The sequence below is a fragment of the Echeneis naucrates genome, chromosome 7 (genome assembly GCF_900963305.1).
Source record: "Echeneis naucrates chromosome 7, fEcheNa1.1, whole genome shotgun sequence".
NCBI lineage: Eukaryota > Metazoa > Chordata > Actinopteri > Carangiformes > Echeneidae > Echeneis > Echeneis naucrates.
In genome coordinates, this window is record NC_042517.1 from 7,685,274 (window position 1) to 7,698,186 (window position 12,913).

General features: G+C 46.5%; 3 protein-coding genes across 4 annotated transcripts; 2 read left to right on the plus strand and 1 right to left on the minus strand.

The window, feature by feature from the left end:
• Nucleotides 1-934: 934 nt before the first annotated feature.
• dffb (DNA fragmentation factor, beta polypeptide (caspase-activated DNase)) lies at nt 935-5,134 on the plus strand. Of its 2 annotated transcripts, none has more exons than XM_029507327.1 (7): nt 935-1,099; nt 2,017-2,143; nt 2,233-2,418; nt 2,965-3,044; nt 3,136-3,309; nt 3,412-3,512; nt 3,934-5,134. In XM_029507327.1, the coding sequence occupies exons 1-7, from the start codon at nt 977-979 to the stop codon at nt 4,181-4,183; spliced, it is 1,041 nt and encodes a 346-aa protein (XP_029363187.1). In that variant the 5' UTR covers nt 935-976; the 3' UTR covers nt 4,184-5,134. The 2 variants fall into 2 exon arrangements, with proteins under 2 accessions (XP_029363187.1, XP_029363186.1); XM_029507326.1 differs by having other exon boundaries at nt 2,017-2,137; nt 2,188-2,418.
• Nucleotides 4,952-9,319, minus strand: c7h1orf174 (chromosome 7 C1orf174 homolog). The gene is made up of 4 exons (XM_029507328.1): nt 9,133-9,319; nt 6,433-6,504; nt 5,912-6,283; nt 4,952-5,670 (listed from the first exon to the last, which is right to left on the minus strand). Exons 1-4 carry the CDS (start codon nt 9,139-9,141, stop codon nt 5,527-5,529), a joined length of 597 nt encoding a protein of 198 aa, XP_029363188.1. The 5' UTR covers nt 9,142-9,319; the 3' UTR covers nt 4,952-5,526.
• Nucleotides 9,320-10,690: 1,371 nt separating this feature from the next.
• Nucleotides 10,691-12,767, plus strand: b3gnt7l (UDP-GlcNAc:betaGal beta-1,3-N-acetylglucosaminyltransferase 7, like). The gene has a single exon (XM_029506828.1). It carries the CDS (start codon nt 10,969-10,971, stop codon nt 12,202-12,204), a length of 1,236 nt encoding a protein of 411 aa, XP_029362688.1. The 5' UTR covers nt 10,691-10,968; the 3' UTR covers nt 12,205-12,767.
• Nucleotides 12,768-12,913: the final 146 nt, after the last annotated feature.

Below are 12,913 nucleotides of genomic sequence, written 5' to 3' on the forward strand. Positions count from 1 at the left end.
ATGGTAACTTTTTAGCAGTAAATGTAAATAAGTGTTTTAGTACTCATTTTATCTGGAAACTGCTCATATTCTGAATTTTACATAAGCATAGTAAATTTTCAATCCCTTTTAACTTGGTATAGGCCATGAGTGGTGCATCAGTTACTATGGTAATCTTCACGTTTTTCAGCCGCTCTTGGGCGGACGAAGCCCCGCCCATCCCGTAACTTTGATTGGCTAGTACTTATTTGCGTCTCAGTATGAAGAGATATTATTGGCTAGAGTTGGAGCAACAACACAACATGGAGCCAATCAGAGGCAGGGAAGGGGCGACCCTTCTCCCACCCTGATTAGGAAATAAACGGCATTTATTTTAGTTTAATTTCCCTCTTAATCAGGTCGAAACTATATGTACAAAACTCTCATAGTCTGCAGTCAATTCAATGCAATACTTTCATTGAAGTAAGTGCTAATTTTACTTGATAATAATTTTAAAGAGCTGATATTTACCATCAGGACTTTTTTTCCCTAAACAGCAATGGAGGCAGTAGTATGAGTAAGAATACTATTAAAACAAGAGACCCAACAACTAGACCTCCGGAGGCCGAAGTGTTTGAATTTAAAAACACTTCATAGCCACAATTACACTATCCCCATTCCAGCTATGTAACAGCTATAGATACTGTGAAATAATTAACGTTTCACAACTTTGACTACATGTGTTGGGCTGTGTGCCCTCATTAATTTAAATAGGGTGGATAAAATAATAAAAATAAAGTTCAGCAACTCCATAAACTCCAGGCCAGGGCCTCTCTGCAGGAGGAACATCACCAGCATGATATGGCTGCTTTTATCAAATAAAGTAAAATAATAAGTACATTGAAAGCCAGTGAAGGAAGCCCTGACAGACCGAGGGAGAGGATCCAGCAGAGGGCAGCCGCAGTCGGCCGGGAGAGGAAGAGGAAGCGCCAGGTACAAACACAGCCGAGCCGCTGCGATGTTCAGGCTCTTCAAGAAAAGCAAGCCGGTCAAAATTAGGAGTTACCATGAAAGCACAAAGTACGGAGTAGCAGCCAAAGATCTGAAGGAGTTGCTTAAAAAAGGCTGCAGTACGTTAAAGGTGAGGCCGCGTTTTGTCGTGTGGTTTGTTTTGAAGAAGTGCACCGCCCGTTTCTGCTGCGTCCGCTCAGCAAACAAAAGAGACACGCAGCTGCCACAAAGGTGACTCACCGCAGCTGCCCTGAATGCATCACCGATGTGATGGCCGCTGTTTGCGTTCACATCAGGGTCACCGGGGTCACCAGGCTCACTCTGGGCAAGACCAACAACTCATGATCTCTGTACACATAAGGCGGAAGTGAAGCACTACAACACAGTAACCATCATATGAAGATAGAAGGGCCTGTGGCCTCCTATAGGTGGACACAACAAACAATACACAACATTTACAGTAAAGTCAAAGATCTTGTAACTTAAAAAAAGAAGAGTTCATCTTCATTCAATGGAGGCCTGACAAGAAAAGACAGGGCTCGTCCCCCAGGGCACACCGAATGAACTGGGGCAGAAACATGGAGCGGAGTAAGGATTATTCTCTGAATTTAACTGAGTTAGAGTGAGTTTGCTCAGCACATGCTGGAGGTCAGACACTGTCCACTCCTGTGTGAGTCAACATAAGAAATAATCAGCTGACTCAGAACAAACCACCTCTCAGTCAGCATGTAACAAAGAAAAAAGAAATCATACAATAAGCAGATCAACACTGTATTCTGTCATTCACATCCATGACATTCTGTAAAAATCTTTCATAGGAATAAAGCTAGCACTTTTAACTGCTTTTCCACCTTTCGGTCCATAGACATGCATCACAGTATTTACTGTATCGCAACAATAAATGAATATATTTTACAAAATAAGGACAGGATTCAGTCCACTTGGCAGACATGCTGAAGATAAAAGAAATCCCATCATTTCTATAGACCTTTCAATAAAATGGCATCTTTTATTATTGTTAAAATATTATGTCATCCATGTTTCCAGTTGTCATTTTCTGGTGCACACGTTTGTCTCTATTCTGATGGGACAGAGGTGACAGAGGAGTTCTTCCAGACTCTGCCCGACCACACTGAACTTGTTCTGCTCTGCAGAGACCAGACATGGAGTGGGGGTAGGTGAAAAAACACTCCAACCTCACTCTTGAATCTAGATGAGAGTGTTGCTGCCAGAAATTTATGAGCCCTGTGCTTCTAATTCCAGTTGTTTTTGACATCAGTCAGTTACTGAACACAGACCGGCACGCCAATGACCTCATTGAAGCAGCAAAGGGGCTCCTGTCTGATGAGCAGTCCCCAAAGAGGCGTAAAATCCTTACTGACCTGCTGCTGAACATGGAGGACAGATCTGAGCTGGAGAGCAGAGAAGAGGATGAAAACTGGTTCAAAGGTGCAACTCCTCAGATGATGTGGCAGTACGGCAACATGTCGCTGCCATCATGACAAAATTACTTAATTATTATTACAACGTGAAACCTTTGCTTTCCAAACTATAAGTGTTGTTATTAGTGTTAATGGAGACGGCAGGTTTGGAAACAACATTATGGTCCCTACCAGTTGTTTACTAAAACAGCAACCTCCCGGAGCTGTTATGTCTCAGCTTAAAGGTGAACTTCTAAATGCAGAGAGGAAACTGTACCCCATCATTTGATAAGAAAAGGATAATGAAAACTAACCTTTTTGCCTCTGACAGGTGTGGCTTCACGGCACTAAGGACCAACTTGTCATCTTTGGTCATTTTGCAGAAAGGCTTTAGGATAGAAAAAAATCTCAGTCTTTTGATTACAGCCTTTAGGGTTTAGCTCCTGAGATGTTTGGTACAGAAGCTGTAATCATCCTCCTATTTTGTTTGTGAAGTCATTAATAATGGAAATATGACATGAGAACTGTCTCTGACAAATGTTTCTCTGAAAATACATCCGCCGTTTCATTTCAGGTGTGGATGCCCGATTCAAGACAAAGTCTGCCTACATGAAGTTCAACTGTGAGAGCAGGATACGAGGTTACATGAAGGACGTAAGTCAACTGATGCTGAGCTCCTTTGGGTGTCTCATGAATCATCCTCAGTCTGGTGAATTATCTGATATCTTTTTTTGTCTGGTCTCAGGTAGAAAATACCACCAAAACCATTCAGAAACCTAGAGTCAGGGCAAACTTCCTGAAAGCATCCAAAAGGCTGGCAGAAATGCTGAAAACAGCCAGGTACAATGGCTGTTACTTTGACAGGACTGAAAAGAAGCCGGATCGCCTGTGCACTCAGGAAGGGTGGTTCACCTGCCAGGTACCGACGTGTTCATTTGAATGCATAACTTGTTGACTGCCAGACCTAAACAAGTGACGTGATTTATTTACACCTTCCCCTTCCTGTGTGTTACCTCCTCAGGGATCTTTTGACCAGGATATGTGCAAGTCCCTCCACTCCATCAACCCGTACGGCAGTCGGGAGAGCAGGATCGTCTTCAGCACGTGGAATCTGGACCACAGGTCGGATTCTACTATCACAAAGGGCAAACCTAAAATACTGGAGAATCGAAATTACTCACATATTACCCATTTTCTGCACGTGTGAAATTTAATGCCTAGTTCCAAAGTGTCAATTCTGCTCAAAACTGAAATTTCACGTTCAATTTGATACTGTCCACTGTGTGTATTTTAGATAATGCATACATGCTTTACCTCCGTTTTTTGTGTCATTTTTGCAAACCTTACTTCCATACTCATCATTTCACCATCCCAAGTATTTAATGTGAACTGCTCAAGTCTGCTTGAGGACTTCATGTTTAAACTGATCACTATCCTAATGACAGTGAAACCAGCCAGCCCTGATGATTCATTTCACAGGCACAGCTTCTCTGACCCTTAACATTACAGGTGGTTTATGAACATTTCTTAATTTTGAATCCAGGATAGAGAAGAAGAGGACCATTATTCCTGCTCTGCTCGAAGCGCTTGAAAATCACAAGGCCACCGATATAAACCTGAACTATTTCTACTGTCAGCTGTTTACCAGAGAGAATCTCAAGCTGGTTCACATCGTGTGTCACAAAAAAGGAGCACACAACCTGTTATGCGACGCCAAGATGATATTTGGACAAGCCAGCAACCAAAACAAGGGAAGCCGGAAAGCTGAAAAGAGGAAGAGGAGCTTGAAGTGAATTTTTTACTGTGATAATTATTTCAGTATATATCCATTGTAGCAACATGTTGACCTTTTTTTTTTTACTTCAAAAATTACACTGACTTGATATAATTAAAAACATTTATTTGTTATTTTGCAATGGCACGTTTATGTAAAATGCATGAATGGATAACAATGAATGTACAAGGCATTCGTAAGGTAGCAAATTGCATAGAATACCATGAAAAGCATTTTGCATAAATAAGGCAGTAAAAATATATAAAACATTTGCTTGGACGGCCAGAACAAACTGGATACCATCTTATTTAGATAGCTCTATTACATTTACAAGGTGAGGTTAAAGTTATTCTCACTTTACATACCTCGAGTTTTCGTTTGTCAGTTTTAATTATGAACATGTCATTTGTGATTTTGTGCCAATATGAAGCCGAAACGAGCTGCATCAGGGAGAATGATTAGCTGCACTGATATGTACATTTACAGAGCGCTGTATTAGAAGCTGCCATACAGCTGAGCACACAAAGACGCACTGAACAGGAACATTAGACACTCAATGAAAAATGATTCTTATGCAGAAATCTACTGGCAACATTCATTTGAAGACATCACTGTGTGATATTAGATGACCTCAGGATTCTGCTGTTTGATGTTCGGTCCCTCCCTCTTCATCACACTTGTCACGTAGTCTGAAATCTGAACATAAAATCTTTTCTGTGGCTGCTTTTAGCGACATGGGATTTTTGTGTTTTATATCTTTTCATTTTAATTGTTTTGTTGTCTTTTCATTTGGAAAAACAAGTTTGTCGATTTAGTGTGTTTGGAGTTTCTTTTTTTGTTTTTTTTTTTAGGTTACACTCAATATACTAATTGGTCAATATAAAGTGCTGTCAACACATCACCTATAAGTCCTGTTACAACTGAACCAGAGCTAGTGTGAGCATAAATTTAACAATAAATAATTAAGCCATCACTACATTTGCTCCTCATAAGTGCCTATATTAATCTCAATACTGCAGCAATGTTAAAAACGATCAAATACAATAATATATTTAGGCATTAGCCCAAATTTGGAAAACAATTTGGCATTTATGTGCAGATGGACACTTCTTATCAAGAAAATTTTGAAACAATCTTACAGTCAAAAATTTTCAGTTAGAATCACCAGCGTTGAACATGTTGAGCATGTGTTGAGGTGCTGGAGGCAGATTTAGAGTACAGACAGCCAGACTACATGAAGACGACTCACTGACAGCTTTGAATAGTTTCATTTGGCTGGTTTTTCATAAGTGCTGCTGAAAGTTTTTTGGTCTCGTCGCAGATATCTCTGCAAGTCCACCACCTTATCAGGGCAGTTACCCCTCACTGAGTGTCTTCTCTGTTTTCCTGCTGCATACTGCTGAAGTCCACTTCCTCTTCATCGCTGTCTTCTCGTGCATAATAATGTCGTCTTCTGTTCTCCCTGTGGACATGAGCAGAAGCCCCTGCCACTCTTTGGGGAAAGTCCTGCAGCATAAAAAGTCAATTCCGAAGTTAATTTAGAACGTCATCATTTCCATCACAAACCAAAGTGTTAAACTGTAAGATTTTATGAAGTATGCAAGGGAAAACTCTCGATTATTCACTTCACTACAAATGAGCGAGTGCTGCTTCCACGTATCATTGATGCCACATCTACACTAGACTTCCGCTGGGAACACAGCAACACAGGTTGCCCAAATTAGTGGGCTAAACTAAAATACATCACCTGTACAGCATCCAGGTTTCCAAAGAACTGCTCCACAGGAAGAATCTGGTTGCTGTCATCATCGGGGAAGATATTTTTGCTCGTGTCATCATAATCCATCTCCTCACGCTCCTGTTTGCCCTGGATGCCATTCAGTCTGCAGCTGTCCAAATCCAGCCCCATCCTCAGCTCGTTCTCTTTGCCCTCCTGCCCGTCCAGGTCTGGTGATGCTGAGCACCTCCTCCTTTCTGCAGACCTGTGGCACTCACAGCTGATGTGGGACTGTCTCTCCAGAGGGTCGGCTGCTTTGCTGGAACCGCTGATTACTGAACTACTCTCTGCTGCCGAGTGGTTCTTCGAGCTTTTCATATTTCTCTTCTTGGTAGTGGATGCCTGAGACACAAGTTAAAGACCAGGGTTAGGACGATTATGCTATATTTACCAATGATCAACATCACTATCCTTTTATTCTATATATGTACATTTATTTATCACAAATGGTAAAATTTGGTTATCAATGTTGGAACCAAGGTGTCACAAACCTTTCTGGAGCTTTTGACCTCAGAGGTGTGCTTCCTCTTTCTGGGCTTCAAGTTGTCAAACTGACCAGGCATCTGCAAGGCAACATAATGCACTTTATTTGGTGGCTGTGACAGTGCTGAATTATAGCTCTGGTTTATGGAGACGACACTTTGAAGCAGCGCAGGCAGCTGTGATAACACCAGCTGCTCTGAAGATCCTGCTGAGCAACTACTTAATGTTTTTAACCAATCTAAGTAACATCACGCCCAGTAATTTTTTCCATAACACACCCCTGTAAAGGAACTGTGACCCAGTTTTAGGAGCATGATCATTTTGTTATTTTATTGCTGTGTATCTGCAGCAGTGAACAGCACACGATGACATATCAGCAAGCATACACACACTCATATCAGGGATGTGCGTGGTTTAAGTGAAATCTGTGTCGTAAGGAAAAGTCAAGTCAGATGAGACAACAAGGCAAACAAATCTCATTTGTTTTGCTAAAACAGCAGGATATATGTGCTAGATTGAGTTGAATCGGTGACGAGAGACATGCAGCATGGCATGTCTGAACAAAGTGACGGTTCCTGACTGATGTGGCTAGCCAATCAGCTTGCAAGCCTACTTTATGTTTTTCAGAAAATCTTTGTTGCTTTTTTTTTTTTTTTTTGGGGGGGGGGGGGGGTGTATCCTAAGATGCTATTCGTTATATAACAAAAATGTACAGCTTAGTAAAAATACTGATGAATGCTGATGTCATTCAGTCCAACACTGATAATATGAAAATACTCAGTAATGGATTCCGCCATGGCCGCCGCTCTTTACACCTTTCACCAAACAACAAACTTTGAGGGATCATTGATAGCGTGAGTGGATTAATTTTGGTAATATTTAATATTCCTTATTCTGACGTAAGATTTCACAAGTGGCTGTATAATAAGCTAACTCTTGCATACACTGCTAGTGAACACTGCTAGTGGGTTGTGTAGTTTCTTTCCACTGGATTGTAGTTCAGTACATTTTAAAGTGCAACTGGATAATGAGCAGGTACTGTGGGGTCTGACTGACATGAGGGGGGGTCAGCCGAAAGCACCGACTGGACTGTGTGTTGTCCCCCTGTGGGGTCTGACTGACATGAGGGGGGGTCAACCAAAAGCACCGACTGGACTGTGTGTTGTCCCCCTGTGGGGTCTGACTGACATGAGGGGGGGTCAACCAAAAGCACCGACTGGACTGTGTGTTGTCCCCCTGTGGGGTCTGACTGACATGAGGGGGGGGTCAACCAAAAGCACCGACTGGACTGTGTGTTGTGAGGCTGACAGACTGCATGTACGTCTTGTACTGTGGATTTGTGTCTCAGTGTGTTCATATCTCTTCTGTTCCAATTATGTTATTTTACACCTTTCTCCTCAGCCATGACCCCACCGGACCTGACCGACCGGGACCTGACCCACCGGGACCTGACCCACCGGGACCTGACCTACTGGACCTGACCCAGCGGGACCTGACCTACTGGACCTGACCCACCGGGACCTGACCCACCGGGACCTGACCCACCGGGACCTGACCCACCGGGACCTGACCCAGCGGGACCTGACCTACTGGACCTGACCCAGCGGGACCTGACCTACTGGACCTGACCCACCGGACCTGACCCAGCGGGACCTGACCCAGCGGGACCTGACCCAGCAAGACCTGACCCACTGGGACCTGACCCAGCGGGACCTGACCTACCGGGACCTGACCCACCGGGACCTGACCTACCGGGACCTGATCTACCGGACCTGACCCAGCAGAACCTGATCTACCGGGACCTGACCTACCGGACCTGACCTACCGGGCCTGACCCAGCAGGACCTGACCCACCGGGACCTGACCTACCGGGACCTGACCTACCGGACCTGACCTACCGGACCTGACCTACCGGGACCTGACCTACCGGGACCTGACCCAGCAAGACCTGACCCACCGGGACCTGACCTACCGGACCTGACCTACCGGACCTGACCTACCGGGACCTGACCCAGCAAGACCTGACCCACCGGGACCTGACCTACCGGGACCTGACCCAGCAGGACCTGATCTACCGGGACCTGATCTACCGGACCTGACCTACCGGCCCTGATCTACCGGACCTGATCTACCGGACCTGACCCAGCAGGACCTGACCTACCGGGACCTGACCTACCGGACCTGACCTACCGGGCCTGACCCAGCAGGACCTGACCTACCGGGACCTGACCCACCGGACCTGACCCAGCAGGACCTGACCTACCGGGACCTGACCTACCGGGACCTGACCTACCGGACCTGACCTACCGGGACCTGACCCACCGGGACCTGATCTACCGGGACCTGACCCAGCAGGACCTGACCTACCAGGACCTGACCTACCGGACCTGACCCAGCAGGACCTGACCTACCGGACCTGACCTACCGGACCTGACCTACCGGACCTTAACGTTGCTGTAAACATTCACATCGAGACCAGTGCGGGCCGAAATAAAGTCTATGAAAGACCCACCACATCTGAAGCGTTTAGACAAAACCGAGCTTCGGACAAACACAGATCAGAAGCAGTGTCGGCTCACGATCCGTGACACACTCAACTCTAACCCCAGGGGTCCGGTGTTTGATTCCCGGAGCCTCCGCTGTCCCGCATTAGCTCCGTCTACAAGCTAAGGAAGCTAATGCGGTTAGCAGGTCGGTCCAACACTCACCTCGCGCATCGTGTGGCGGCCAAAACGCGTCCGTTTCTCGGCGGGTCGGGTGTGAAAGAGTGCGCTCCGTCGCCTGGTGTCCTACAAACACAGCTGGCTGCAGACAGAGGCGATCATTTTACGACGTGTGCAGCCGACGCGGGGCGTGATCGGACAGCCCGGAGCAGTCTGCGGGTACTTCCTGCCGCCGAGGTTCACTGCTGGGTCAGAGTGTTCCCCGGTCCGGCCCCCGGTCCGGCCCCCGCTCCGGCCCCCGCCCCGGCCCCCGCTCCACCTGAGACTCTGACGGGGTCACCTGTGTTCACATGCAGCTTTTAGGGGGAAACGTCCGTCTCTCCCTTTTATAAGACTCATCTTGGACATTTTGACAAAATGATCCACCCTCGCCGTCAGGAACACCAAATGTCTGCCTAAATGTCTGCCTTTGGGTTTCACTGGTCGTTTTGACTGAAGTTTTTCACTGTCCCGTGCCACGACATTAAACTTTATTCACTTCAGTGTTCGGCCTCATCCAAGTTGACATTAATTTATTTTGAAGGCCAACTTCCGCTCAGAGCTGCCAGCTCAGCAGGTGGGCGTTCCTGTTCAGGTTGGGTTTTAATATATATTACATTTAAATAGTTTGATTTGAAATGAACAGGATTTGTTGGTGAGTGTGAGTTTGTGAGCGTAAATGTGTGTTTGCTGAAGTTGTGGACAGGTATGTGTCATGTCCATAACTGTCCACAAGATGGCGGCAGACACAGAACCAAGCCTGGACGAGGAGTTACGAGTTACTGTCTGAAACAAGGTGGTTTTTTATATTATTCATTTATTTTAAATAAACATTACTTTACTTCAGAACTGTAACTCTGTTTATTCTCACAATAACGGTGAAATCTTTGTTTTTCATGCCTTTTGATTTTTAGAAATTGGTGACCCGCCATCAATACAAATCATCATATGTTCAACAAGACACCTCACTGTACTGATATCACAATACTAACGTTAGATAGATGGATGGTACTCTACATATTCAATATTAGTATGTCGTTTTATTTTTTTGTCTTTCACATGATTTATTCTCTTAAAATGTGTTTTTGGTGGTATCTTTGATTATATGGCACAAAGTGTCAGCAAATCTTGATGCCTCCTCTCTTTTTCACATCTAAAAAGAAATGTCTAAAATCTCAGGACTGTGCTCGTCACTTTTTCACGTTGGCCTGTATTCTATATTTTCGTTCATTTGGCGCTTTTCCAGCAGGGTTACTTTTGTTTGTAAGTTGTTTTCAGTCATATTCAGTTTTTAATGTTATCAGTAGTACTTATTGAAGGCATGCTTCAGAAGCATTTGGTCTTTTTCTGATGTTAGTTGAAGTTTTTCACTTCTGATCATCTGAATCTCAATGAAGGCGGTTTTTAAAAGCAGCAGAAACTGCAGTTTGATGCTTGGCTTTATTGACTTGTGGCGCACACCACACTGATCTGGGACCTGCAGATCAGCCTGGTGTTTACGGGGAGGGGGTAAAAGGGAGGGAGGGGGCCCTCTGCCTGAGAAAGACTCTCCTGGGCTACAGCAGACCTCCAGTCAGTCTGTACGGACACAGCTCGGGGACATGCTTCCTGTCCCGGATCTTCCGGCACCGGGAGGCCGTGTGTGACTTTCTGGGAGCCGCCATGGGCGAAGGGGGGCCCGGGGCCACCTCACCACCAGCGCTCTCTCTCAGCCGAGGACACGGCCTCTGTCCAAACCAGGAGGCGCAGCGGCGGTGGACTCTCCAAAGGCGCACGGTTGGCAAACAGTATGAAGGCGGAAGGTGCAGCATCTGAAGGTCTGCGGGCGCCGCGCTGACAGCCATGGATCACTTTTTTCGGAGAAAGCGTCTGGGTCTGCTGAAGCCCCTGCTGAGCCTGTCTCTGGTCTTTGCGTCTTTTCTGATGATCCACAAGCTGAAGCTGGCGGAGAAGGACGGGGTGGGGGTGAAGCACACGAGGGACGCCGGCTGGTGCGGCTCGGACTGTTTCCCGTTGAAGAAAGGAGAGCTGAAAACCGGACCGGGGAACTCCGACTCTTCGGCGCTCGGCAACGCGCCGGACGCGCAGCGGGTTTCTAACGGGACTCCGGCCTCCTGGGATCCGCAGGTCCTCAACTGCAGCGAGGACGCATCCGTGAGGACCCAGGACTGGTTCCGGCGCCTGGACCAGAGGTTTCACCAGTTCGTGCTGCACAGACACTGCAGGTACTTCCCCATGCTCATCAACCACCCGGAGAAATGCGCGGACGGGGAGGTCCACCTGCTCATGGTGGTCAAGTCCGTTATCGAGCAGCACGACCGGCGGGAGGCGGTGCGCAGCACCTGGGGCAGGGAGCACACGGTGGACGGGAGGAAAATCAAAACCCTGTTCCTGCTGGGGAGCCCGACGACCGGCAAAGACACCAAGAACCTCCAGAAACTGATCGAGTACGAGGACCGGCTCTACGGGGACATCCTGCAGTGGGACTTCATGGACACCTTCTTCAACCTGACCCTCAAAGAAGTGAACTTCCTCAAGTGGTTCGACATCTACTGCTCCGGAGTCCGCTTCATCTTCAAGGGAGACGATGATGTGTTCGTGAACACGCACAACCTGCTGGAGCTGATCGGCTTCAAGCTGGAGGAGCGCAAAGAGCCGCAACTCTTTGTGGGGGACACCATCTCCAAGGCCATCCCGATCCGGAACCGGCAGAGCAAATACTACATCCCCAAAGAGCTGTACGACAAGCCCTACCCGCCGTACGTCGGCGGCGGGGGCTTCCTCATGTCCTCCCAGCTGGCCAGGAGGCTCTTCGTGGTCTCGGAGGACCTGGAGCTGTACCCCATCGACGACGTGTTTTTGGGAATGTGCCTGCAGAAGCTTCACCTGGTCCCGGAGATGCACCCGGGCTTCAGGACCTTCGGCATCACCCGGCGCAGGGTGAGCCCCATGAACAGCGAGCCCTGCTTTTACAAACACCTCATCGTGGTGCACAAGCTGAGCGCGCAGGAGCTGCTCCGGATGTGGAGCGTGGTGCACAACGAGGACCTGGTCTGCGCGCAGAGGACCTCCATGTGACCGCCAGGACCGGGACCGGGACCGGGACCGGGACCGAGGAAGACCAGAGTTGGACCCTGTTTTCAGTCTGCAGTCGTCTGTTTCTGTTTACCGGTTTGTTTGCTTGTTTTCCACCAGGCAAACAATTAAATATACGTACATAAATATACATATATAAAAAAAAAATCAACTTTATAATACCATTTTCTGTATGTTAGATTCAAATGCAAAGTACAAGCAGGTTTGAATTTCCTCCCCACTGCTGCATGTCTTCCTACTCTGTCCATTTTGTGAAACCACTACCACACAGCTGCAGCTCCAAAGGAAGGTCTCTGGGCTTCAGGTTCTTGGTGCCATCACTACTTCAGGATTTCAAAGTGAACTATATGGACTCAGCACAGATTTCTTCTTTAGTTACTTTGTAGGAAATTGAAAGTGCACAAATATAATGATATGGATTTGTTAATATATTTGTTAAGTGTTAATTAACTTGTGTATGATTTTCAGACCAAACACCAAAGAGACTAAAGGGCTGTAAAACTGTAGATTTATGTATGATAGTGTAAATAAAACCAGATCTCTTTGTAAGTTTTAAATACACAATTAATGTTGAAGCATGCGATTCAAACTGGTGTGATTACTGAAGAAAAGCTGCAAACAAGTATACAAGTCTGTGACTTCAACAGATCACCTCTGTTATTTCCTGAATAGAAGGCTGGAATCAGAAACA